At 35.8% G+C, this 14,570-nt stretch overlaps 1 protein-coding gene across 2 annotated transcripts in view; it reads left to right on the top strand.

Annotated features, from left to right (window-relative positions):
- LOC150100422 (katanin p60 ATPase-containing subunit A-like 2) overlaps window positions 1-14,570 on the top strand; it is a 279,460-nt gene that overhangs the window by 154,620 nt on the left and 110,270 nt on the right. For both annotated transcript variants that reach the window (XR_016549239.1, XM_090402560.1), the window contains exon 12: window positions 10,385-10,503. Coding sequence is in view for 1 of the 2 variants with exons in the window: in XM_090402560.1 (XP_090258686.1) it covers window positions 10,385-10,503 (119 nt within the window). In the remaining variant the exon portion in view is untranslated. The remainder of the gene's footprint in view (window positions 1-10,384; window positions 10,504-14,570) is intronic.

Genomic DNA, 14,570 nt, shown 5'->3' on the forward strand with positions numbered 1-14,570 from the left:
TTAATACCACTTTCCTTCATAATGTGATCCATATAGATAATGAATAACAGAGGGGATAATGTACATCCCTGTCTGACACCAGATTTCACATTAAACCATCTTCCTGTACTTCCTTCAGTTCTAATTGCTGACTTACAACTTAAATAAAGACTAAGTATTGCTTGATATAATGCCCCATTGACACCATATAACTGTAGCATATTGAACAGCTTCTCTCTCTTGGCACCTTGTCATATGCCTTTTCCAGATCGACAAAACTTAAATACAGATCTTTGTTATATTCCCATGCTTTCTCAACTGTTTGTCGTAAAGTGAAGATCTTATCCTGACAGCCTCTATTTGGCCTGAATCCAGCTTGTTCTTCACCAAGCTTTTCTTCCACAATTCTTCTCAACCGTTTCTCAAGTATAATTGCATAGATCTTGCTAGGATCACTCAGTAGGGAAATACCTCTGTAATTCTCACATTCAGTTTTATTTCCCTTTTTATATATGGGTACTATGAGAGCTCTACTCCAATCATCAGGAATTATCCAGGCTTTCTGAACTATGCAGTGCAGCCACTGTAAGACTTTTATACCACCATACTTCAGCATTTCTGGTCGAATATCATCTACTGCTGCTGCCTTTCCATATTTCAAGTCTTTGATGGCTTTTTCTACTTCAAATATGGATATGTATTCCTGACTGTATGCCTGTTGAGTGTTTTTTATCACTGTGCTATCACTGCTTGTTTCATTTAGCAGTTTCTTGAAGTAATCACTCCATACTTCAAGGATATCTTTTTCTCCAATTTTCATGTCACCTCTATCATCTCTAACTCCTTTTACAGCATTCTTTCCTCCATTTCTAAGTTTCTTCAACAACCTCCAGAATATCTTAGTCGTAGTCTTTCCTAGTCTCTATTCTGTTAATGATTGAAGCCATCTTGTGCTATGCATTTTGGATGCATAATTTAACTGATGATATCCCATATTCTTGTTCTCAAGTATATTCCAAGTCACACCAAGTATATTCCTTTCCATTCTCTGGGCAACTTTCAGTTTGTGAACTACATGGGTGGTCTGAAAAGTTCTCGGCCTAACAATGAAAAAACGGATTTAGAATTTCAAAAATATTTTTATTTTTCAACCTAATCTCCCTTAAGAAATACATTTATTCCAGTGATGCTCCAGCACAAGTTTCCCATCCCTGTAGATCTGCAAAATACCCCTCTACAGCTGCAATCATCTCTTGATTGGAAGAAAAACGCTGACCAGCGAAGAAGATTTTTAGTTTTGCGAAGAGATAGATGTCAGAAGGAACCAAATTTGGAGAAGAGGGCGGATGTTCCAACAATTCATAGTGCAGATTCCTCAATTTTCCCATTGCCAAAACACCTTTGTGGCAGGTGCATTGTCCTAATGAAAGATGATTTTTTCTTCTTCAAACTGGGTCTTTTCTCATGAATTTTTTCTTCTAGTCTGGTTAAGAGATCAGATTAATATTCCCTGGTTATTGTTTTACCCTTTTCAAGATATTATACAAAATGTCTTTAGCATCCCCAAATACTGATGCCATGACTCTGTCCACTGTTTTGACTGCTGTTTGGATTCTGATGTGTACCGGTGAATCCACGTCTCATCCATTGTAATAAATCGATGCACAAAATCAGTTTTATTTTTGTTAAAATGCTTCAATCAGTGTTCAGAGATTTTCTTGCGAGTGCATTTTTGATCTGCACGGCACCCATCTTGTGCAAAGCTTTTTCGTTTGAAATTCTTCATGCAAAATGCATCCTATATATTGTTTTGAAATGCCTATAGTCTCAGCAATTTCATGCACTTTGACTCGCCGGTGGTCATCCGATACTATATCGTGCACTGATCAATGATTTCTGGTGTTGTTACACTTTTTGGATGTCCTTTCACATGGATCATCTTCAAGGCTGGTACTGCTGCATTTAAACTCAGCAGCCCATTTCTTAATTGTCAAAAATGAAGGAATAAAGTGCCCATAAACTTTTATGAACTTCAAATGAATTTCTTTTTGGTGTTAATCTTTCTTTTACAAAGAATTTTATAACTGTACGATACTCAATTTTATCCGTTTCAAGGAATACAGACAACACTTTGACTTCTGACAGTTGTATAAAAAGAACTACTTGATAGAATGACTTGCAGTTTCACATGGATGCTTATGATGGATGTACCAACTTAGAAAAAAAAATCTTGCCGATAGTGTTGCCATTTATGGTTGAGGCAGAGACCTTTTCAGACCACCCACATATATCTTGAATTAAATTACAGGTAAGACACACTGAACATAAGCTTTCTTTTTCAAACTAATGGGAATATCTTATTTGAAGAATATCTTTCATCCTCCCAAAAGCTATCCAACCTAGATATCCTTCTTTTTATTTCTTCTATTTGCCAATCTTTAATTTTTATGATCTGTCCCAGATAAACATGTGAACCTACCATCTGAACTTCTCTGTCTTTCAGTATAATTATTTTTGGTGTTAAATTGTTATTATTTTTCTTTTGTTTAAATTTATCTTGAACTAAATTTGACTGGCAACTTGAGCTAATTTCTTTAATTTAATTTTGGTCTTCTGCCAACAGCAAAATGAGCAGCAAAACACAAGAGTCAGGATCCTTTCGTTAATTTTAATTTCTCCATTCATCGAGTTTGATTCATGAAAAACTTCCTCTAAAGCAGATATAAAGAGTTTTAGAAACATTAGAGATATCTTATTCCTCTAATTTTTGGAAAATTTTCACTTTCCTTATGCAGTTTAATAACAGTGGTGACATGGCTAATATATATTTCAGTTTCCTATGTTTTTTCTGTAGCCTGTTTTAACAGTGATTCTAAGATATCTCTGGTTTGATGGAGTCAAATGCTTTTAAAAAGTTCATAAAAGCTAAGCAGAGAGGTTTGTTATATTCGTTTGTATTTTCTGTAATATGGGTGTGATCGATGGTACCAGAGTTATGTCTTCGCTCTGCCTGCTCCTCTGATTGCTTATACTCGATATATTGCATTATTTTGTTATTTATTACTTTTGTAAATATTTTGTATTCTGCTGTAATGAACTAACAGACCTAATTTTTAATATTCTTCTTTTACCTTTTTTGTAAGTAATTATTATTAATGCAGTATTCCATGCTTCTGGGATTTTTCTCTATTTTAAACAAAGTGCGAAGAGTCTTGACAAGTAATCAGCCAATGTCTTCTCTCAAAATTTCAATAATTCTACTTGAATCCCATCTTCTCCAGGAGCTCTTTATTGATTCATTATTTTCAAACATGCATCATTCAACTCAACTCACTCAACCTCTTTTCTCATAAATTTTGGCATTTTCAATTGGCAACTTTTCTTGAAGTTGATTGTCTCTAAATTTCTTTGTCACTGTAAAGTTCTTCATAATATTCTTTAATTCTATTTATTATTTCATTTCTATCTCTGAACCTCCATATTTGTCATAGATGAACTCCTTTAGTCAGAAAGACCTGAATTGATTCCCCGTCCATGATGTGAGGAACCTTTATTAGGTCTTTTTGATATAGTTTGATGTTGTTATGGCATTTCAAAATATCTGAAACTGCCATAACAACATTTACTTTCTCTTTCTTAAAGTTTCCCATAAACCCCATTTCACATATATCTCAAAATTAAAATCAAGGGTGTGAGATATATGCGAGGGCAAGTTATGTTCGAGTAAATACGGTAATATTAGCCTTCCACTGAATCAAGTTCCAAAGGAGCGGAAGGAGGGCAAGATTGTGCTGCTTCATAAGGGAAGTAATAGAACTCAAGCATCAAATTATAGGCATATCTCTGTGTCAGATGTTGTGGTTAAAGTGCTGGAGAGGCTGGTGAGAACCAGGATTCAGAAATGGGTTGACTACAGTGGTATTATCTTTGATGGAGAGCATGGATTTTCTAAAGGGAGATCATGCTTTAGTAATCTACTTACTTATTATTGTAATCTATTACAATAAGATGATGGCTTCATTGGACAGAAGAGAGGGATACACAGTAGTATACTTAGATTTTGCAAAGTATTTTGATAGATTACTACATGATAAGTTGATAGTCAAACTAGAAGAGAGGGTATTAGATTAGTACATTGGATTGGAGATTGGCTATCTGATAGGTATCGGTAAGTTGTGTATGGGGGAGCAATATCCTGGAAGGGAAAGTCACTAATGGTGTGCCTCAGGGGTTTGTTTTAGGGCCAATGCTGTTTAACCTGTAGGTTAATAATATTGTCAAAGATTTGGATGGAGATATTCAGAGTATGAAGAGTAAAACAGAATGTTGTGGCGTTACAAGAATGTTTGAATAGATTAAGTGAAATGGGAGTGGGAATACCAGTTCAATGTTGCAAATTGTATGGTTTTAAAATTTTGGAAACAAAGATGGGATGTAGAATTTATGCTTGGTGAGGATGTATTGTTGGAGGTGATCCATTGTATAAGACTGATTAGGCCACACATGGACTACTATTCACAGATTTCGTCACCTGGTTTTCAAAACAATAAAGAGATGTTGGAAAGGGTCCAGAGGCAATTGACCAAAATAGTTTCTGATCTTTGTAATGTAATGTTGAATATGAGAAAAGTTTGAGAAGATGCAATTTACAGAGTCTAGTTAATAGGAGGAAGAGGAGTTGATATGATAGAGATGTACAAATTGGTAAGGAATTGTTATAGGATCAATGTTGGATAGGTTTTTCATAAAATGGTGGGAGATCAGGGGAGAACTAGAGGTCGTCCCTTGAAGCTGTATAAGGAGGGTGTGATCAAGAGAGTGAGAGGCAGGTTTTTTGCATGCAGAGTTGTGAATGATTAGAATGCCTTGACTGAGAGTGTGGTGTCTGCATAGAACTTGAGTCTATTTGAGATGCAGTATGATGAGCTATGTGTATGACAAAAGGACCTCCTAGATGAGTGTTTGATTCCGTGGGATCTTAGTGTCATTCTTTTTCTTATTGTTTTGCATAATTCTCAGTATGGTATTGAATTTCTTGTAGTAAGATCTCTTTTCACTTTTCTGCATTTTCTTAATATATCTAGAGTTTTGAAAGTTTGTCACCTCTTGAATGAGAAATAATTCCACTTATTTCACAGGAGATATTAATTGTAATATTGCTTAGTTTTTGATTAATCTCATTTAGGTTGTCTTCTTCTTCTCCCTCTTTTCTTTCATTGTATTTGAAGGTTTTTTTTAACAACTTCACATTTGTTTTTTTTGCTTTCAACTTTTAAATATTCTAAGTTTATTTCATCAAACTTTAAGTGCCTCTGTAGCGCAATTGGAAGAACAATGATATGTAGACCCCTTCGATTAGAAAAGGCCTAAGTTCGATTCTCGTCATGATGGGAGGAATCTTTATATGGACTTTTTTAATCGAAGATGAGTTAGCCAATCTCATATGGAGGTAGCAGGTTTTTTCTTCAGGAAACTCTGATTTTTCATCCTGCATACAGACAAATCGGCCCTTTACCACCGCATACAGACAAATCTGCCACCACCACAACTAGTATTTTTGTCTGTAAACTGCATGTGTTCTGCATGCAATTTACAGACAAAAATACTAGTTGTGGTGGTGGCAGATAGTAGATGGCGTTGATGTATATGATTGGTAGTAGAGGTTCGATGTAGTGGTGAAGATGGAGAATTGTACAGTGGGTGTCCTCCCACGATGAGTCTAAGACTCCTTGGAGGTGTCACGAATAATAATAATAATAACTTCTGCTTAATTGGTTTCTTTTCTACTTTTATTAATTATAATTTTAGATCTCAACATTCAGCGATCATTACCTCTATTAAAATTGTTTAAAACTGTTACATCATTTACAACATGTCTCTAATTTATTATAAAATCTGTTTTATTAAAGGTCTGGCCATTTCGACTTCTCCGTATCCATTTATGATGTTTCTTTTAATTAAAGAAATCTGTTCTCTTCAATAAATTCCACTAGGTTTTCTCCTCTGTCATTCCTCTTTCACAGTCTAAACTTTCCCATTACATTTAAGTTATTATTATTTCACCAATTTTTGCATTTAAGTTGCCCATGATAATTATGTAAATTTTTTTACTTGATGAGATGCATTTCTCTTGCAGTAGTCAACAATTTAATCTGAACACTCACATTTTAAAGAAAAATTTTAATTTTGCTAGAAAATAAGTACAAAAATTAAACTCCAACTTTACCTAATAATTTATATATGCTCCTCTGTTCCTAATAAGTTTATTCATTTGCTTAGGCATAGACTACCAATGTAGAACCCATTTTTCTTATTTCTGCATCTTGAAACCATGCTTTTATAATGGGCTGTATTAAGTTATCCTTTGTATCACAATTTAACTTTCCAAGTCTCTTTTTCACTATGGATCAAATTTTCTATTGGGTTAATGTCAGGAGAGTTACCTGGCCACTGATGTTGTGATTTTTGAGGAACTCTTACTTTTTTGAAGTGTGGCATGGAGTGATATCTTATTGGAAGATAAGTTCTTCATCTTTCTGGATATGTAGGATGACACTTTTCTCCAATATTTTTATGTAATGGTTACTTTTCATCATACCATCAATAAGCACAAGTGATCCTGGACCGTATTGTGTAAAACAACCCCAGGACATCTTTTTAGCTGGGTGTTTAGGTGCTTGTTCAAAGTGGGTGGGAGAAGTCTTCTCAGTCACAGATTTGTAAAGTACTCACTCTCCTTGGACAAGGAAATGGCTCTCATATGAGAATATGACAATTTTTTTCACTTCTCAACAGTCCAATCTTTGTACACTTTTACCCACTGGAGCCTTTGTCAACAGTTGTTTCTTTTTTGATCTGTGGGCAGTCCTCCCTGCTTCCAAAAATCTTCGATGGACTGTCATATCAGAAACATTAATCCCACTAGCTGCCTAGTCTCTTATCTAGTCTACAGCAGACAATTTTTGATTCGTTTTGCTTTTCCCAACGTAAATAATCTTGACCAAGTGTAGTTTTCCTTTTTCACCCACATTTTCCTTTTCTGTCAGGAGAAAAGGTACCTGTCTACCAATACCACACTCATTAACAATTTGTCTTTGAGTCATGGTTGTGTACTGAGAAAGAGTACATATTTTTGAAAACTTCCTGGTGATGTATCCATTTTATAACTACACAAAATGAACAAAATACTACAAATGTCAACTTTTTTTTACACTATTACAAATGTATAACACTATTAATAAACATTGTAGAGACAGTTAAAATAGTTAAAACATGCAACACTCACCAAAATAGTGAACTAAAACCTGAAAATAGTAAACCAAAACCAAAATTATTGTGAACTGAAACACAAACCAAATTAAAATCAAAATGAAAATTCAGCTTGCTTTTCAATCTCAATTGTGAATTGTTTGTGTTGTTTGTTTAGGTGGCTGAGGAAAGTGTCTAATGTCTGGTGGCCATGGGGCCAGATAGCGATCTGGAAGAGTTCTCAGTTAATCAGATGACCTTATTCCTTAATAATAATATTATTATTATTATTACGTGACACCTCCAAGGAGTTCAAAGACTCATCGAGGGAGGGCACTTACTCCTCTACAGCTCTCTGTCTCTGCTACTCAATCCACCAACTACAGCAAACTGCATTATCTACACCAATGCCATCTACTGCCCACTAGCACCACTAGTATTTTCACAGGCAATCACAAACATCTATGCCCAAGGCGGGATTCGAACCTACAGCCTTTTGGCTGGAGAGCAGATACGCTAAACGCTTGGCCAACCAGGCTGTTAATGAACTGGATGACCTTTAAAAGATTAAAAGAGTGGAGTTTAAAATTTAAGTTCACTGAATGCAAGAATACATAATTCATTAAGAAGATATTATTAGATGGATATAAGTTGAATGGACAAGTTTTAGAAAAATGTTAACAAACACAAAGATCTCGAATTGGTGTATTCAGGAATTATATTGCTAAGACAACCAGAACATCAATAAATTTTATACTTAAAAGAAGCTTTACTTATAAAAGGAAGGGAATTCTGATACTATTATACAAAGTTCTGGTCTGGCCAGTATTAAATTATGGCTCACAACTTCATTAAAGGTAATCAGAGAAGATTCTCTAAGTGTGTAGAAGGACTTTATCATGATGGTTATCAGAATTGCTTGCTAGTTCTCATCTGAAGAAGTAAGGATAGGAGATGAAGTTATTGAAGTTTATAAGTTAGTTCACATATATATATTTATAAATATTTACACATAAATATTTGTTATAGCAGGTTTGCTGCATTTGGTTGAACTGTACTGGATAGTAGGCCAAAAAAATAGTGGGGAAAACAGTGATAACAAATATAAAGATCAATTTTACTGTTAGGAAATATGGAATGGTTTTCAATTGTAGACTGTAGTGGATTTGTTTATATTTAAGAAAGAATTAGATATCATGGCCAGAGGATAGTTAGTTAAAATGTATAATGATAATTTAATTTAGCAATGTTGACTATGGAAATTTTTTCACTTCGCTATGCTACTAATTATATATTGGGTATTATCCTTTATCCAAGTGTTAGTAAACAAAGTTTGTGCCTGAAGGACTGAAGGACTTTAAGGACTGGGGTAACTCGTGGTAAAGGTGGTATAAGTTCTCATCATTTGCCTTAGTATTTCCCATAATGCAAAGCTCATCTCCTTGCAGACATGTATAATACTATGCATTAAGGGAAGGGCCACTACCCAGACTGATTTTAACCTTTATTAAGGTGCTGTTTAAGTAAAGACCTCTCTAAAAATTAGGTGGTCCCCCAGACCACTCCCTACAAGTGACAATCATAGGAAGTGGCTCAGCAGTAGCTCCACTCAGTGACAGGCTCGCCCCACCACCAAGCAGAGCCATAATCTCAGTGGTGGCCCCACTCAGAGACAGGCAAAAACTTACCCCCAAGCAGAGACTCTCACATCTCAGGGAAAGCAACCACTTCTGCACAAAAGCACATCAGTGGGAGCCAGACCCAGGGGTGGTGATACTAAGGTGGAAGTAATGAAGAAATCACATTTACCTGTACGAGTTGCCAAAGGGTGTCATACCCTATTATTAAAATTCTCTGGATTAGAGATAAGTTTATGTAAGTTTTTTTACTTGGCTATGCTACTAATTATATGTTGGGTTTTATCCTTTATCCAAGTGTTAGCAAACAAAGTTTGTGCCTGAAGTACTTTCAGGACTGGGGCAACTCATGGTAAAGGTGGCATAAGTCCTCATCACTTGCCTTAGTATGCAAAGCACATTTCCTTGTGGACATTATACATGTCTCCTTGCGGACATGTATAATGCAGAGCATTATACATGCAAAGAGATGTTCTTTGCATTATGGGAGATACTAAGGCAAGTGATGAGAACTTATACCACCTTTACCATGAGTTGCCGCAGTCCTGAAAGTAATTCAGGCACAAACTTTGTTTGCTAAAACTTGGGTAAAGGATAAAACCCAGTATATAATTAGTAGCATACCCAAGTGAAAAAACTTCCATAAACTTATCTCTAATCCAGAGAATTTTAATAATAGGTTGTGACACACTTTGACAACTTGTATAAGTAAATATGACTTCTCCATTATTTCCAACTTAGTATCACCACCACCACCTCTGGGGCTGGCTCCCACTGATGTGCTTTTGTGCAATAGTGGTTGCTTTTTCCTGAGATGTGAGAGGCTCTGTTTGGGGGTAGGTTTTTTTTGCCTGTCTCTGAGTGGGGCCACCACTGAGATTATGGCTCTGCTTGGTGGGGTGAGCCTGTCACTGAATGGAGACATCGCTGAGTTGGACAGTCACTCGTAGGGAGTGGTCTGGGGAACCGCCTAATTTTTAGAGAAGCCTTTATTTAAACAGCACCTCAATAAAGGTCGAAACCAGTCTGGGTAGTGGCTCTTCCCTTAATGCATAGCATTATACATGTCTGCAAGGAGATGTGCTTTCCATTATGGGAGATACTAATGCAAGTGATTAGAACTTATACCACCTTTACCACGAGTTGCCCCCAGTCCTGAAAGTACTTCAGGCACAAACTTTGTTTGCTACACTTGGATAAAGGATAAAACCTAATATATAATTAATGCTGACTATATTTGTATATTTTTGTGTTTGTGTGCAAATATGTATAAATACCAAAACGTGTAGCCTCTATTTACAGTATTCTGTTATCATTATTTATTAAAGTATTATTTTAATTATTGCTGGAGTAATTAGAAATGTATTTCAAAAGAGTTTTATTAAAATCTTCAGATTTATTTTTGTTTATTCATATTAAATAGACAAAAAAAATTTTTTTTTTTTTTTTTTTTCAATTCTAATTGTAGCATGTGAAGTATTTCATGTTCTAAGTCTTCCTCTGATTTATTCTATTTTTAGGTACTGGAAAAACTCTTTTGGCCAAGGCTGTGGCCACTGAATGTGAAACAACCTTTTTTAATGTTAGTGCTTCCACACTTGTCAGTAGGTGGAGAGGAGAGTCTGAAAAATTAGTTCGAGTATGTTTATTTGTCATGTTCTGTGAAGGTAAAACAACAAATTGATAAAAATTTTTGTTCTAAATGCTAAGATACTTATATTCCACTATTTTGACGATACAGGGTGTCCTGTCCCATAAGTTGTATTTAACCTTTGGCAGCTTTTGGTACTTACATTTATTTGTAAACAAAATTCCTTTAATATCATATCTTTTCTTTCTTCCTGCTTTCTTGTCTTAAATCAAATTTTACAAGTGTTTGTTTTACTAAAAAAAAATATTGACTGAAAAAAGATTCAAATGAGAATGGAACTAAGACTCACCTTTTAAATCATTAAGATTATTATATGATATTAATAATACAAAGCCTCCTTTTTTTTCTGTTACACTTGGTGATAATGCCTAGTTATTAATGTTGACCTCATGTAGCATAGCTTACATTATTGCTGTGATGCACAGTCGTATACTTGGGTTAATAGATGACATAATGACTTCAACACAATTGGTGGTTGCCAGCATCTCCATTTTGCAGTAAACAGATTCCTTGTCCAAATTCCATTGTATGTTTCTCTACAGTCCAAAGGTTAACAAGAGTGCTGTGCAGATTAGACAAAATATTCAGGTTGATACATAGACATGCTACATATTATTAACCATAATAAATAAATTAATAACAGTTGGCCTTCATACTCAGTGCTACCTTTAGGAGTAGTTTGAATAAGAATGTTATTCAAACTTGCTTTATCTGACAACAGCAGATTTGTGTAGCAATTGATGTTCAGGGAGTTGCAGATATTAAACCCTTTAGAAAAAGAGCAGAATGAAATTGATAGAGACATTGCAAATATGATAAAATGCAAACAATTACTATAATAAATTTAGTTTAATCCTTTATCCAAGTGTGAGCAAACAAAGTTTGCACCTGAAAATATCTTCAGGACTGAGGTAAGGTAGTACAACACCAGGCAACTCGTTAGCTTGGTCCACCTTTGCTACGAGTTGCCTGGTGTTGTACTACCTTACCTCAGTCCTGAAGTAAGCTAATTTTCAGGTGCAAACTTTGTTTGCTCACACTTGGATAAAGGATTAAACTTAATTTATTATAGTCTAACCAAGTGCAAAATAAAATTTCAGCAAAGAATTACTGTTGAATACAAAGGAATACAAAGAATTTTGCTGAAAAGAATACTGAAGTTTTCAGATATGAAAATGGTGAAATTTCATAAGCAGGCAACAGATTTATTGGGATTATAGAATTTGGACTGTGAGAAAAAAATTATGGGACTAGGTTTCAGAGCTGGGAAAATGGCCAAACTGAGGGGCTTCAGTTTTTTAGTTATGATATGAAAAGCAAGAAATCATAATAAGTTTACTCTAATATCAACCTTAGTTAGTATTGGAAAAAAAGATGAAGAAAACATGATCAGTAGGCTGTTTTTCCCTGTTGGTAATGCTATAGTTAAAATATTGATTATTATAATTACTAAAGAAAGCCATGTGGTTTCATTTTAATGATTTAATAACATTGAAAAAGTGGATATTAAAGATCCAACATTATTTCAAAGCCAAAAGTTTGTAGAAGGTATGAAGGTTTTGTAAATTTGACCTGCAAGCTTACAAGAATACAATCCTCGGTGTTGGAGTTGGCTTAGCTTGCAGTACTTAAAAGAACATGACTGCTTTCAAGTGTCTGTATATTGATAATTGTTGTTATAGTGGAAAACTCAGGGGCTGATTTTAGATGCCATTGATATTATTATTATTAAGAGAGACTCATCGAGGGAGGCCACATACTGCACACACACCAGCTATCATACTTATTCTTGAATTCATTCACACTGCTTGCACTCCAACATCCAAAGGTAATCCATTGCAATTATGCACCACCCTCTGAGAAAAAAATCTAGCCCTCACACCCTTCTTGGCGGCCTTCATTCTCAGCTTTCAAGGATGCCCTCTGAGTAGTAGTAGTAGTAGTCTTTGTAGACCTAACTGCAGCATATGATACCATAAACCATCTCACACTCAGAAATAAAATATACAGAATAACTAGAGACTATCGCCTTGTCCTCCTGATCCAATCACTCTTGGAAAACAGATGCTTTTACGTGGACCTTGGGGTAGGAAGAGCCGCTGGCACCACCAAAAAATGGCCTTCCCCAGGGAAGTGTGTTATCACTATTACTTTTCAACATCTAAGTCAATGATCTCCTCATCTTTCCAGGAACTACTCTAACCACATACTATACCAGCAATCGACTAAAACCAAACCCCTTGCAAACCCAGACTGGCCTTTTCCACCTTAACAATAAGGGAGCCAACAGGAAGCTACAGATTTCTTGGGAAGGCTCTAATATAGAACATTCCTGGAAACTAATCTACCTCGGTGGGACTCTTGATCGCACCCTCTCATATAAAACCCACATAGGAAAAACAAAGGCAAAAGTGAATGCAAGAAACAACATACTAAGAAAGCTTACCTCCTCCAAATGGGGTGGACCCTAGTGCACTGAGATCTTCTGCCTTGGCCCTTTGCTATTCTTCTGCTGAATATGCCTGCCTAGTATGGTCCAGATCCTGCCATGCTGAAAAACTTGATCCAGCATTGAATGAAAGCTGCCACTTAATTACAGGATGCCTGAAACCAACACCACTAAAAGAGACCTGTATACTTTGGCTGGTATTGCACTCCCTTCAATTCGAAGATCTGCATTCTCAGCTGATGAAAGAAGCAGACAAATGAATGATGAATGCCACCCACTGTTTGGCCAGACCACAGTGCCCCAAAGACTAAGATCCCGACATAGCTTCCTGACAACTGTTGAACCACCTAAAAACCTCCCAGAGACAAGACTTCAACAATGGCTTGCACTATATCCTGAAAATAATACTGGTATTCCAACAGCCGAACATCTTCTACATGGTGCCCACTTGGACTGGAATACTTGGAAAAGCCTAAAATAGACTCTGGACGACAGGATGCTGCAAACAAAACCTCATCGAATAGGGCTACCTCACTGGCCCAGACAATTGTGAGTGTGGGACAATCCAGTCCATGGAACACCTTCTTTCTTGTATCTTTCTTCCATCGCCTTGTGCAAAAGAGGACCTTATATCCTGCACAGAAAGAGCAGCAGTTGATTGTGCAAGTACTGGAGGAACATCTGACCATGTTTATTGTATATAAGTTATGTATAGTTTCCTTTTTTTCATAGTTAATTATTATTCCCTGTATAATTCACCTACCAAATCTAAGCTGATCTCATTGTAATGTATCCTAATTTGTTGTAAATCATGTTGTACCACTTACTTCCTACTGTACTACTTGTGTTTGGATACGAAATAAATAAAAGGATGCCCTCTTGTCCTTTCTCCACCCTCCATAAACTGCAAAATTCCATCAATTGAAATCCTGTATGACCCATTCTGAAGTTTGTAAGACTCAATCATATCACTCTCTTTCTCCTGTGTCTGCAGTCTGCAAATTCCTTTTTTTCATATTTAATTATTATTCCCTGTATAATTCACCTACCAAATCTAAGCTGATCTCATTGTAATGTATCCTGATTTGTTGTAAATCATGTTGTACCACTTACTTCCTATTGTACTACTTGTGTTTGGATACGAAATAAATAAAAGGATGCCCTCTTGTCCTTTCCCCACCCTCCATAAACTGCAAAATTCCATCAATTGAAATCCTGTATGACCCATTCTGAAGTTTGTAAGACTCAATCATATCACCCCCTCTTTCTCCTGTTTGCTAGTGTCTGCAGTCTGCAAATTCTCAATCTGTCTTCATAATCAGTATTCCACAATCCTGATATCATTTTTAACACTCTATTCTTTCCAATATATCAGAATCACAATGGAAACCAGGAGACCAAACCTGCACGCAATAGTCCAAGTGAGGTCTTATCAAGGCCTTGTAAAGAAGCAAAATAACATCCTTATCTTTACACGTGAACATTTGTTTCAGCATTGCAATTATTTTTTGAGTTGTATTTGCAATCTTTGCCACATGCCCCTGAACATCAACTTCCTATCTATTAACACTCCAAGATCCCTAGCCTCATCAGTTTCTTCTAGCCT

This window comes from Typopeltis vanoorti, chromosome 13 (genome assembly GCF_054136105.1).
Source record: "Typopeltis vanoorti isolate ZY-2024b chromosome 13, IOZ_Tvanoo_1.0, whole genome shotgun sequence".
NCBI lineage: Eukaryota > Metazoa > Arthropoda > Arachnida > Uropygi > Thelyphonidae > Typopeltis > Typopeltis vanoorti.